Raw genomic sequence first — 11,933 nt, forward strand, 5'->3', positions numbered from 1 at the left:
GTTCGAACCACAAGAATCTATTTATTAGAGACTATTTCTACAGTTCAAATTCGTAACCTCCTAATCAGATGGTACAACTTTACTAATTATGCTAAAACTCTTATGGTAAAAATAATAATTTGAAAGCAAGTACCCACAAAATTAAAAAAAAGAAAAGAAAAAGAAAACAGTGGGAAAGCCTCTTAGATTTACACATGATAATCCTCTTCTTTTTTCTGTTTGTCAGCTTCTTTTACTACTATGTGCTTTAACTTATTAGTAAACTATTTTTACTTCTTTTTGAGTGTTGAGCTCACAGTCACGCACTGATGACTTTCTCTCTCTCTCTCTCCTTTTATTTTCTCTCGGCAATAGTGAATTAAAGCTGTACATTACATTACAACTGTCTCTATATATAATTTGTGTTTACACTTACAAGACTTGCAACTATAGTTTTGAGGTGGAGAAAGAGGCAATTACTTGGACAGAAGCAGTGTGGTGTGGTGCTGTTCAAAGCAAAAGTGGACTGACTTGTAGTGCACCCACATTGCAATTAAGCCCACCCCTCCACATTTCCCCCCACTTTTATTAGCTTTTTGCTCCAAGATTCTTGATCTTGCTTCAAAATTCCCTCCACCCAAAAGCAAAGTTTTCTTTGGATGTGTTTGTAAGGTGCAGAGCAAGAAGGAGTTGGAATAATGGAGGTTAACTCAGTTCAGAAGTGGGTTATGCTGTGGTGTATAGTGTTGTTTATCAGTTGTGAGTTGATTCAGTGTGATGTTACCTATGATAGGAAAGCCATTGTCATTAATGGTCAAAGGAGATTACTTTTTTCTGGTTCTATACATTACCCAAGAAGCACACCTGAGGTACTCCAATTCCTGCCCATTTTATACTCTCTGTCTTCTTGTATTTTAGTGTGAAAGTGTTTATGAAGTTAGGTTCAAAATGTGGTTTTGTAGATGTGGGAAGATCTGATAAACAAGGCCAAAGAAGGAGGTTTGGATGTGGTTGAAACCTATGTGTTTTGGAATGTTCATGAGCCTTCTCCTGGCAATGTACTTCATTTCTCTACTACTATTTCTTTACAATTAGCTTGTTTTTAGTCATGTCTTGTGCTCAAAGATTAAATCTTTTTTCATATTCTTTGTGGGGTTTTCAGTACAATTTTGAAGGAAGATATGACCTTGTGAGGTTTATAAAGACAATTCAGAAAGCAGGCCTCTATGCTCATCTTAGAATTGGCCCTTATGTTTGTGCAGAGTGGAATTTTGGGTACATTTCTTCTTCTTTTAGCTCTTGTTTAGATCTAAAGACAAGTGGTAAGTTCATACTTGTACTAATTTTACTGTCAATTCTACAGAGGGTTTCCAGTATGGCTGAAGTATGTACCAGGCATTAGCTTCAGAGCAGATAATGAACCTTTCAAGGTCTCAATTTCCCCCTGAAAAAAATAAAAATAAAATTAGCATTTGAAGAAGATTTATCAATTTTATATGGTGGGTTGTTAATGAAAGTTTATTTATTTTATGGTCATGACAGAATGCAATGAAAGGGTATGCTGAGAAAATAGTTAACTTGATGAAGAGTCATAATCTATTCGAGTCTCAGGGTGGTCCAATCATACTATCCCAGGTATATCTTTTACTCCAATTTGTTCATTATGCTATTCTTGTGTTTGCTGAAGCCAAATTCAACTAAACCTAGTTCAATTCGCTCTGTCTGATCTGCTGCTATTGCAGATTGAGAATGAGTACGGGCCGCAAGCCAAGGCACTTGGAGCAACAGGCCATCAGTATTCAACATGGGCAGCAAATATGGCAGTTGGATTGGACACAGGTGTCCCCTGGGTCATGTGCAAAGAAGAAGATGCCCCAGATCCTGTGGTATGCAAACTCAGTTGTTAGAGCTTCTCCTTCTTTCATTTGGCATAACAGTAGTAGTCAGTCGGCATTGTTCTATTTATAGGAAAAAATAATTTTAGTTTAGTTTAACTTATAATAAACCGACAATATAAAAGATCTTCATTTGTCAATGTAGGTTTACCTGCTATAACAAATCACTTGCCATTTACCAGTTCATGCTTTCCATAAAATTTACCTATAATTAGCTTTTAAGTGACTTGATAGTGTAGAATAGTTTTACGCCTTCTAGTATGCACCAAAAAGTTGTTACTCCTCTTAACCTCTATTGGTTTGCTCCAGCCTCTAATAAAATCCATAAATTTGCGGTCTAACTCTTTAGGCTCCTCAAACAATTCCATAACGTCTTACATAATTTTTCCTGCTGTTGATAACAGATTAATACCTGTAATGGTTTCTACTGTGATAATTTCTTCCCAAACAAACCATACAAACCTGCAATCTGGACTGAGGCTTGGAGTGGTTGGTATGTAATCTTGTCTCTTCAAGTTTTGATTATGTAGGAAATCAGGTCATGTTTGACTCGATTTCAAATGCATTTGTAAGGTTCTCGGAATTTGGCAGTACCCTTCATCAGAGGCCAGTTCAGGATTTGGCATTTGCTGTAGCTCAATTTATACAAAGAGGAGGATCTTTTGTTAACTATTACATGGTTAGTTTTCATTCAGCTGTTCCAATAAATGTGTGATATATATATTTCTTAATAGATCGAAAGCATGTATATATAGTCTCTTATTGTAACAACATTTCCTCTTTTTGCCTAATAGTACCATGGGGGCACGAACTTTGGACGATCCGCAGGAGGCCCATTCATCACTACTAGCTACGACTATGATGCTCCAATTGATGAGTACGGTGAGTGTAGAGCTTTAGTTTACTTGTAGTTGGTTGTCACCTGTTCTCGTGTAAATTTAATTTCACGGGTCCTGAATATTCTACAAAAAAAAGTTTTGTTGGTCTCTGAAATTGTGGAATGATTGATGAAACCATTTTACTTCGCTGATATCTCATGCTATAAGGATTTTTGTGCGTCATCCTTTCTCTAATTTGTGTGTGCTGAAAGAAAATTGCAACATAATAATTTGACTGTATCATTTGGCAATTCACTTAACTGAAAGAGAAAATAACTCTTCAATGCCCCTTTCGTTTGACAGGTCTAATAAGACAGCCAAAATATGGTCATCTCAAGGAGCTTCATAGAGCTGTCAAGATGTGTGAGAAAGCCTTAGTTTCTGCAGATCCAGCAATCACATCCTTAGGAAACCTTCAACAGGTATAAAATTCTGCATTGGTGTCATTGATCTTGTTGCCGTGGCTCATTATCAGCAGTTTCTCATTGAATATTTGCTGTTACTGTAGGCATACGTGTACTCTTCAGAGACGGGGGATTGTGCTGCTTTCCTGTCAAACAATGACTGGAAATCTGCTGCAAGAGTAATGTTCAACAACATGCACTATAATTTGCCTCCTTGGTCCATTAGCATCCTTCCTGACTGCAGAAATGTAGTCTTCAACACAGCCAAAGTACGTAATACACCTGCTCGGAAACTTGTGTACATTCAATAATACTCATTAGCTGCTTTAGCTTCTTCTAAAAGTTTGAGTTCCTACACGTTACTTGCAAAAGAACTCTGATAGCAAGGATTTAACTGCTCTCAAACTCTATGTGCAGGTTGGAGTTCAAACATCAAAGATGGAAATGCTACCAACTAATTCGGAGATGCTATCTTGGGAAAGTTACAATGAAGATATATCTGCACTGGATGACAGCTCATCAATTAGATCTTTTGGTCTCTTGGAACAAATAAACGTTACCAGAGATACAAGTGACTATTTGTGGTACATAACTAGGTGAGTTTAGTTTGGTATTTGTGCTTTTGAACCTGTCTCAATTTACTTCTCTGGAGGATTGGATTGCCTGCCTACCAGTGATGCTTTATTTCTTTGCTATTTAAGAGTTGTGACCTGAAATGCTAGCTTTATGTGACATATGTATACATGTTTCCCCTGAGTACAGTGTTGATATTAGTTCAACTGAGTCCTTCCTACATGGTGGAGAGCTCCCTACTCTTATAGTCGAGTCAACAGGCCATGCTCTCCATGTGTTTATTAATGGACAACTCTCAGGTAATGCAATCAATATTTTCCCATCAAAAGTTATCTACAAAGTCTGCTTACACTTGACTAATTTTATCCTACACATGTTATAGGTTCTGCATTTGGGACGAGGAAGAATAGGAGATTCGTATTTAAAGGAAAAGTCAACCTTCGTGCTGGCACAAACAGAATTTCACTGCTTAGCGTGGCTGTCGGACTGCCGGTTAGTTTAATCCTCACCTTCAGTCTTCCAAATAGCGTGCCTACTTGAGATCAACTCAAACTCAAATAACTCATACAGCAAATAAAAGAAATTTCTATGGTTCAAATAGCTCCCAGTGAAGTGAACAATAAGTGTGTAGCATCACTAACCTATACCAGAATCACTAATCAACTATAGTACCAGTAATTACTATGCTAGTGAAAAACCAAATGCAGGTACCAGGAAGTGAAGAAAGTAATAAATCTGAGAGAGCTCATTAAAATTATGCATAGCTTAAAACTATTGAGCATCCGTTAATGCCTACTTTCAGTAGAGTTAATGATAATTGATAGACAAGTTTTTTCCCCTTCTTTTCGCTGGGTCTGGCAAAGGCTTGAAACTTGAGAGGACAAGACAAATACAGCTTCATGCTGCTTACCTTGCAGTGTAAGAGGCCATTGCGCATTCTTTGATTATATATACCTATGTGGAAATCAATAAAGGGATAGGTAAAAGTTTTATCAGAAAAGGAAGGGAAAGGAAACCAGCTCCTCAGTGTGACTGTAGCTATTGTCATCACCATCGCTGATATTTCGAAGCAACAATTTGTAGCCTATTTACAGTACTGAGGTCATGTATACATTTTTCAATGTACCCTAAAATCTTAAGGTTCTGTTTGTTTCTGAAGAACATGGGTGGACATTTTGAAACATGGAGCACTGGAGTACTGGGTCCTGTTGCAGTTCATGGCCTAGACCAGGGAAAATGGGACTTGTCCTGGGCAAAGTGGACATATCAGGTAATCTAAATTACAGCACTATTGTTCAATCAATACTCAAGTATTTCAACTGCAACCTCTATCACTAATTTGGACTTACTAACAGGTTGGGCTCAAAGGGGAGGCCATGAATCTTGTTTCTCCAAATGGTATTTCTGCTGTTGACTGGATGCAGGGTTCATTAATTGCACAGAGACAACAACCTTTAACATGGCATAAGGTATGAAATTAGGAGAAATATATTCCAACATCTAAGTGAGTGTAGTTGTATCTTACAACTCATCATATTGCAGGCTTACTTCAATACACCCAATGGAGATGAGCCATTGGCTTTGGACATGAGCAGTATGGGTAAAGGTCAAGTATGGATTAATGGCCAGAGTATTGGTAGATATTGGACAGCATATGCTACTGGAGATTGCAATGGTTGCCATTATTCTGGAAATTTTCGGCCTCCAAAATGTCAATTTGGATGTGGGCAACCAACTCAAAAATGGTAAACCAGCTCTTCGCAGCTTATATGCTGCATTCTGATACTTAGCTTCACATATACCATTAACAACTAGAAGCTGGAGTTCCTCGTAGTGGCAACTTAAAGATTTTATTGTTTCAGGTACCATGTTCCTCGGTCTTGGTTAAAACCCACTCAAAATCTGTTGGTGCTTTTTGAAGAACTAGGGGGAGATCCCTCAAGAATTTCTCTTGTGAAGAGAACAGTCAGCAGCGTTTGTGCCGATGTTGCTGAATATCATCCAAATATTAAGAATTGGCAAATAGAAAACTATGGCAGAACGGAAGAGTTTCACCTACCTAAAGTCCGCATTCACTGCGCTCCTGGTCAGTCTATTTCCTCCATTAAATTTGCGAGCTTTGGAACTCCTCTTGGAACCTGTGGGAGCTTCCAGCAAGGAACTTGCCATGCTCCTACCTCATATGCTGTTGTAGAAAAGGTACCCTTTCGTCTTATTTTGTTAGCAGTTGACAGGGACAAGAAAAGGTGGTTCACTTTATTTTGACCACTTGGCCACCTAACATCTTACGACTCACAGAGTTTGTTCTTTAACTTTTCCAGAAATGTCTAGGACGCCAAAGGTGTGCTGTGACAATAGCAAATAGCAACTTCGGAGATCCCTGCCCTAACGTATTGAAGCGGTTGTCTGTAGAAGCACATTGTACGCCAACCCAGAATTGAAGAGTACAAAAGAAAAAAATTGTTCAAATATTGCATGACATAGTGTACACCCATGAGGAAAATACTAGTGAGAGGTAAGAATAAAGTAGTGAGAGCTTAGGAAATAGGAGGTAGTAGTTTGGTTGACGAATGCTTCTGTTATTTGAGGAAAATTTCTGATATGAGTTCATTAGATAGTTTTAATATTGGGGTGCTGAAGGGGACTCTGAGAAGATAGTATATTATAGATGAGTTTGTAGACGTTGGGAGTTCCAAAATGCAACTTCCATCATAGAATGCAGTCTGGCCCCTTTCTGCTTTTATACTGGAAATGTGGACCAGATAAGCGTCGTTACGTTGTTATGTACTGTTTAGTCAGTGTGATAGCTTGTCTTCCTGGGAAAATCAAACCCCTTAGGTTCATGTTAGGAACGGATCCTAGTATGACCCTTATAATTGTCTGTATTGTGCAGTTGTTAGAAAGAATTCAATGGAAAAGTGTATTTACATCCATGTTTTCTTTCCTTTTCATGCAGCCAGTGCCATAGGAGATGATAATGTTAAATGCTACAAATGTTAAGTACTGGGACTCACTTGAGGGTTTTGTTATAGGGTACCAGTGTTCTGGTTTGAACCGTGCATCCATTTCTTTGTGGATTGAATCCTTCTACTGTAGCTGCTGTGATTACTGCTTGTTTGGATTATACAAATCTTCTTATACCAAAGAGGGCCAATGTGTCACTTTCAGTTTGAAGGAGAAAAAGATGAGTGGACAGCAGTTCAAGTTTTGGTTTCTGATCTAGCAACCTTAAATTAGTGCTAGTCGAAGTCTCTTAAAAAAGATAAATTTCAATCAAAGAATTATGCTTCCAGCTACCAAAACTATTTGAAGTTAACTATATCAACCATCTACAACTGAAATACTCTATTTGGGTGCAACATTTTCTGCTGGACCAAAGAATTGTTCATGACTTGAAAATCACATTATCCGAATTCTGTCCTCTGAACTGCTCTTAGTTTATAGTCCTGGCACTCCATGCATGTTGTTCGCGGCTATTACATTCTCCGCCATGGGGAGATGATTTCAAGTTTTTGAATCAGACTTGATAAAACTACTATACTATTAAGTATTATACACATTACACGGTAAGAGGAAATGGGATATTCAAACTTAATTGCATTCATTAATTCAAATCGAACGCACCCATTTGGAGAAGTCTCGATTTCTTAAATAAAATCATGAATAAGGGCAAGAAATCAACTTTTGATTGGATAAGGAACAGATCAAACTACAGATAGATATTGACTTACTAGTAAGAAATTGTAATATCCAACAGATACTAAATTATTCTTGCTAATATTAAGATAGATGTCACTAAACCAAGCGCAAATATGACATAGAGTAAAGCATATTATTAGGCTGTTGAGGTACTACTGATGTGCTTGGCAATGGTCTGCTGCAGCTCATCTTTTTTGGCTCCTACCACCTTATCAACAATCTTTCCCTCCTTGAGGAACATGAAAGTTGGCATTGCCTCCACAGCCCAGTCAGTAGCTACCGACTGCTACAAGGAAATAAGACATCAATACTTATAATAGACCATTCGTACTAAGAAATGTAATTCCTAAGTTGTTGACCATATAACATTAATGGGGTTGGTTATAAGTCACCAAACATATTGTAAATGTTTGGCTCAATAGTTTTACCTTCAATTCATCCACATCCACTTTCAGGAAGGTAACAGTGGGTATCTTCTTGGCCAACTCTGCATAGAATGAGGCAATGAACTTACAGGGACCACACCAAGAAGCAGTGAAGTCCACAACTATCTGCAACAGAAGTAATATGAGCAAATTGAAGTAATAGAGAATCCGAAGGAAATAGAAAACAGAGGGCTACATGTATTTAACTAGGTCACTAGTTACCCTTAAACAGTTAACGCACATACAACTTGCTTATGTTTGCATCCCCATAATTAAGGAAAGGTTTACCGAACCATGATATAGTACTGGATCGGATTGGAAAATAGGCATCATAAGCAAGAAGCTTTACGGTGCAGATCTCAAGAAGCTGATGTGGTTGACCATATATTTTAAAGCACGTAGGATACATTTGGTACCTTTGGGTCATTTTCTGGATATCTTTTAAGCTGGATATACAAGTAGAGGGCACATGACAATTGCATATACAAGATACGAAAATGATATTGTAATATTTTTGAATACTAAAAACTAATAATAATGTTTATTTAAGGCGAGCAATACGGAGCAAAAGTTCAATACTTGTAAAAAAAACAACTTTTGTCCTCGCGGTAAAAGTCATGTTATCCCGGTGAAAACATGACTTTTTAATTTGTCATGCTAGAAGCCTGGAACGCCATTGATGTACTCGAAACAAGGCTGAACCAGAAAGGTTTATTTCTTTTTTATTGTGGATAGACATGGAATATGCCTCCATTGTCAGTCACAAAAAAAGTCAATTGTGAAAAATTATTATAAAAAATTCAATATATCCTCATATCGGAGACAACGTGAAAACACAGATAAACGTCACAGCGAAAGTGAACGTCGTGTTTGCTGATACTAAGGACAGAACCTGATTTTCTTTTTCCATAGTTTTTTTCCAAAAAGACAGACGGCAATTACCGATATCGACAAAAGCTCAGCCCTCCGAAGACCAACCAAGTAAAAAAGAAAGACATCTATAACAACAAGAAATAAGACGATAAATTAAACTGAGACAAATCCACGGCTAATCCAGATCTGATCCGTAATTAACATACGAGAAAAAGTACAACGAACCACTAATCATACAGGCAAACGCAAAAACGAAAAAATAACCAACAGAATCAGCAAAACAACGTAGAAACGACAGAGAAAAGACGAGAGTGGGTTACCAGTTTTTTGTCATCAATTCCCTTTTGGAGATGCTCGTTCCATGCATCAACCGTGTGGACGCCGATGACTTGTCCTTCCTCTGCCATTTCTCTGGATTTCTTCTTCTTTTTTTTCACGAAAAATCAATTAGCTTATCAAACAAGCAAGCTTTGTGCAATTGGAGCGACCCTCTCCCTTATATATAGGCTGGCTTAGCTTAGGGTGGAAAAAAGAAGTTTCTACACATTTACAGATTTGTCCCTACTCGGACTCTTTTTTTATTATTCTAGTTCCTATTGTGGATGGAAACAAAATATCTTTTCTTAATAGTTGTTTGCTTTTTTTGGTAAAAATATATTCTGCTGTGATTTGTTTCGTATTCGGCTACGGTTCTCATTTTTTTAATATTTCTATTTTACCTTCACCCAATTATGTAACTCCAAATCTCCGGCCAATACCCTACTTTGTCTTTCATTCTTTCACGCCCGAGTTTTAGGGCCCGTTTGGCCGTTAAAAAATTCACTTTTTTTGGATTTTTTTTTTACTTTTTTTCGTAATCAATATTTGTCCATTAAAATTTCAAATTTCACTTGAAATAGAATTTCAAAATTTTTCGAGAATTTGAAAAACTCCAAAAAACTATTTTTTAAATTTTAAATCACTCACAAAAATTCAAAAACGGCTCCAAATTGTATTCATGTCCAAACACAACTCTAATTTTCAAATACCATTTTTACTTGAATTTTTATTTTACTTTTTTTTCCTGGAATTTCACAGTTCTTATGTTCAAACGCCCACTTAGTTTTTTCTTACTCCCTCCGTCTCATATTATCTGTCATGATTCTCTTGAACACGCCCCTTAAAAAAATTAATTAGGATGAGATTTTGACTACTTTATCCTTATTCATGTCTTAATATTTAATCTTTCTTCATTGGTATTTAAACAAAGTTAAGTGTTTGTAATCTTCAAGGATAATTATTACTAAAGGTTAAAAAAAGATAATTAATTTTGTCTTGAATTTCTAAAGTGATAAATAATTTGAGATAACTATTTTTAGTAACCACCACTATTAATATGAGATGGAGGGAGTAAACCTTTGTTTGTTAATTTTAGTTTACCGCTTGCTCAGGTTTCTGCAGTTGTTTTACTTTTTTGGTAATAACCATCTAGGTTTGGAGATTTTTATTTACGCGCGACATAATTAGTGTTTGATTAAGCAGTATGGTGGTTAAGAAGGGAGGAAACAGAAGTGGAGGAATGGGGGAGAAGATGCAGAAGGGGAATTGGGTCGTGCACCATTGCAGGCTATTCTTTTGGCTGATAGTTTTAACACAAAATTCAGACTGATCACTCTAGAATGCCCCCAAAGTTATACAACATGACATTTATGGACTGCTCTGGTGTTTTATTTTATTCAGTGATGAAATTGGCATCGGATACTACTCCACATATTAAAGTGGTGGCCAATACTGTAGCTACCGCAGTTAGAGCATGGGAAAAGCTTCTGAAATATTACTTGCAAACATTGATATAAATGATACAACAAAGAATAAAGAAAATGATAGAGATGATTAAAGAAAGAACAAGCATGGATAAACAAGCATGGATTATAGATTGTTTCCATCGGAACTAAGAGTAACTGGAAGAAAGAATAATAGCCTTTGTAATTCTAGTTTTTCCTCTTTTCAATGAGTACAAATATTGCTATTTATAGTTAAATATGAAGATACAATATCCTCAAATCACGCCCTCTTAAAGATGAATTAAAACCTCTCTTGATGGCTGCATAACATTTGGGTCCGTTTCAATTTATGTGAACTTATTTGACTAGGCACAGGGTTTAAGGAAAGAGAAGACTTTTGAACTTGTGGTGTAAAATGAAGCACGTATATTTTGTGTGGTTATAAATCATTGCATAAAGTTAAATTCTTTCCAAATATGAAAAGGGATCATTATTTTGGGCGCACCCTAAAAATAAAATAGGTTCATATAAATTAAAACGGATGGAGTATGATTTTCTGTAACAGCTCTTCCTTTAATACTACTCTTTCCAACCGGTACTTCCTTTCAAATTTTCTTCCCTGACCTTTATGTCCTCGGAATTAACATAATATCCGTCACATGCATGTATCCGATATTCTTCACCATGTTATCACTGTCACGTGTTTGCTAGAGAAACATACACCACAACTAGAAAATGGTTGATTTCCGACCACAAAATCCGTCAAAAAACGATCGTAAATTCCTGATTTTCGACTACTTCTCGAGCAAAATTGGTTGGTCGAAAAATAAATTCTGACCGAATTCGACGGTAATTTCCGACCAAAGTGGTCGGACTGTTTAAAAGATTAGACAACCAAATTATTTTTAAATTTCCGATCACAGTGGTCGAAAATTTACCGACCGAATATGTCGTAATTATTTAAATAAAAATAAATATTTATTTTATATTTTCGACTGATTCGTCCAGAAATTAAAAAATAAAAAATGAAATTCTTTTAATTTTCCGACTGAAACCGTCGTAAAAATTAAAAAAAATTATCATTTCCGACCGATTTGGTCGGAAATCTGGAAAAGTTTTTAGAAAAACTAGGCAAATGTCTGAAGGTTTCTGTCGGAAATCAGTCGGAATTTTCTGTAAAACTGGACAGAATTCTGCTCAATTTTGAGCTACAACACCTGTCAAATAATAACAATATTCAAACCAACAACCAATCAATCATGCCAACCAATATCACAATTTTAAATCATAAAATTCAAATAACAAACTATCAATCCATTAAACCTAACAATTTTGGGCATAAAAATATTCAAATAGTAACCCATATTCAAGTTCAAAAACTTTAATCAAAGTAGTCTTAAATGAAATCTTGTCTCTCACAATCAAGTTTAACACTCAACCAAAT

At 36.4% G+C, this 11,933-nt stretch overlaps 2 protein-coding genes across 2 annotated transcripts; one reads left to right on the forward strand and one right to left on the reverse strand.

Annotated features, from left to right (window-relative positions):
* The first annotated feature begins 296 nt into the window (after window positions 1–296).
* On the forward strand, window positions 297–6,662 carry LOC104119004 (beta-galactosidase 3). The gene is made up of 19 exons (XM_009630395.4): window positions 297–848; window positions 942–1,037; window positions 1,142–1,254; window positions 1,343–1,409; window positions 1,522–1,614; window positions 1,722–1,865; window positions 2,279–2,367; window positions 2,448–2,553; window positions 2,669–2,756; window positions 3,056–3,174; window positions 3,261–3,425; window positions 3,574–3,752; window positions 3,919–4,028; window positions 4,112–4,221; window positions 4,889–4,999; window positions 5,085–5,198; window positions 5,272–5,474; window positions 5,592–5,928; window positions 6,051–6,662. The coding sequence occupies exons 1-19, from the start codon at window positions 678–680 to the stop codon at window positions 6,168–6,170; spliced, it is 2,535 nt and encodes an 844-aa protein (XP_009628690.1). The 5' UTR covers window positions 297–677; the 3' UTR covers window positions 6,171–6,662.
* Window positions 6,663–7,311: 649 nt separating this feature from the next.
* On the reverse strand, window positions 7,312–9,272 carry LOC104119013 (thioredoxin H-type 2). The gene is made up of 3 exons (XM_009630404.4): window positions 9,047–9,272; window positions 7,857–7,979; window positions 7,312–7,711 (listed from the first exon to the last, which is right to left on the reverse strand). The coding sequence occupies exons 1-3, from the start codon at window positions 9,131–9,133 to the stop codon at window positions 7,565–7,567; spliced, it is 357 nt and encodes a 118-aa protein (XP_009628699.1). The 5' UTR covers window positions 9,134–9,272; the 3' UTR covers window positions 7,312–7,564.
* Window positions 9,273–11,933: the final 2,661 nt, after the last annotated feature.

This window comes from Nicotiana tomentosiformis, chromosome 2 (assembly GCF_000390325.3).
Source record: "Nicotiana tomentosiformis chromosome 2, ASM39032v3, whole genome shotgun sequence".
In the NCBI taxonomy this organism is placed as follows: domain Eukaryota; kingdom Viridiplantae; phylum Streptophyta; class Magnoliopsida; order Solanales; family Solanaceae; genus Nicotiana; species Nicotiana tomentosiformis.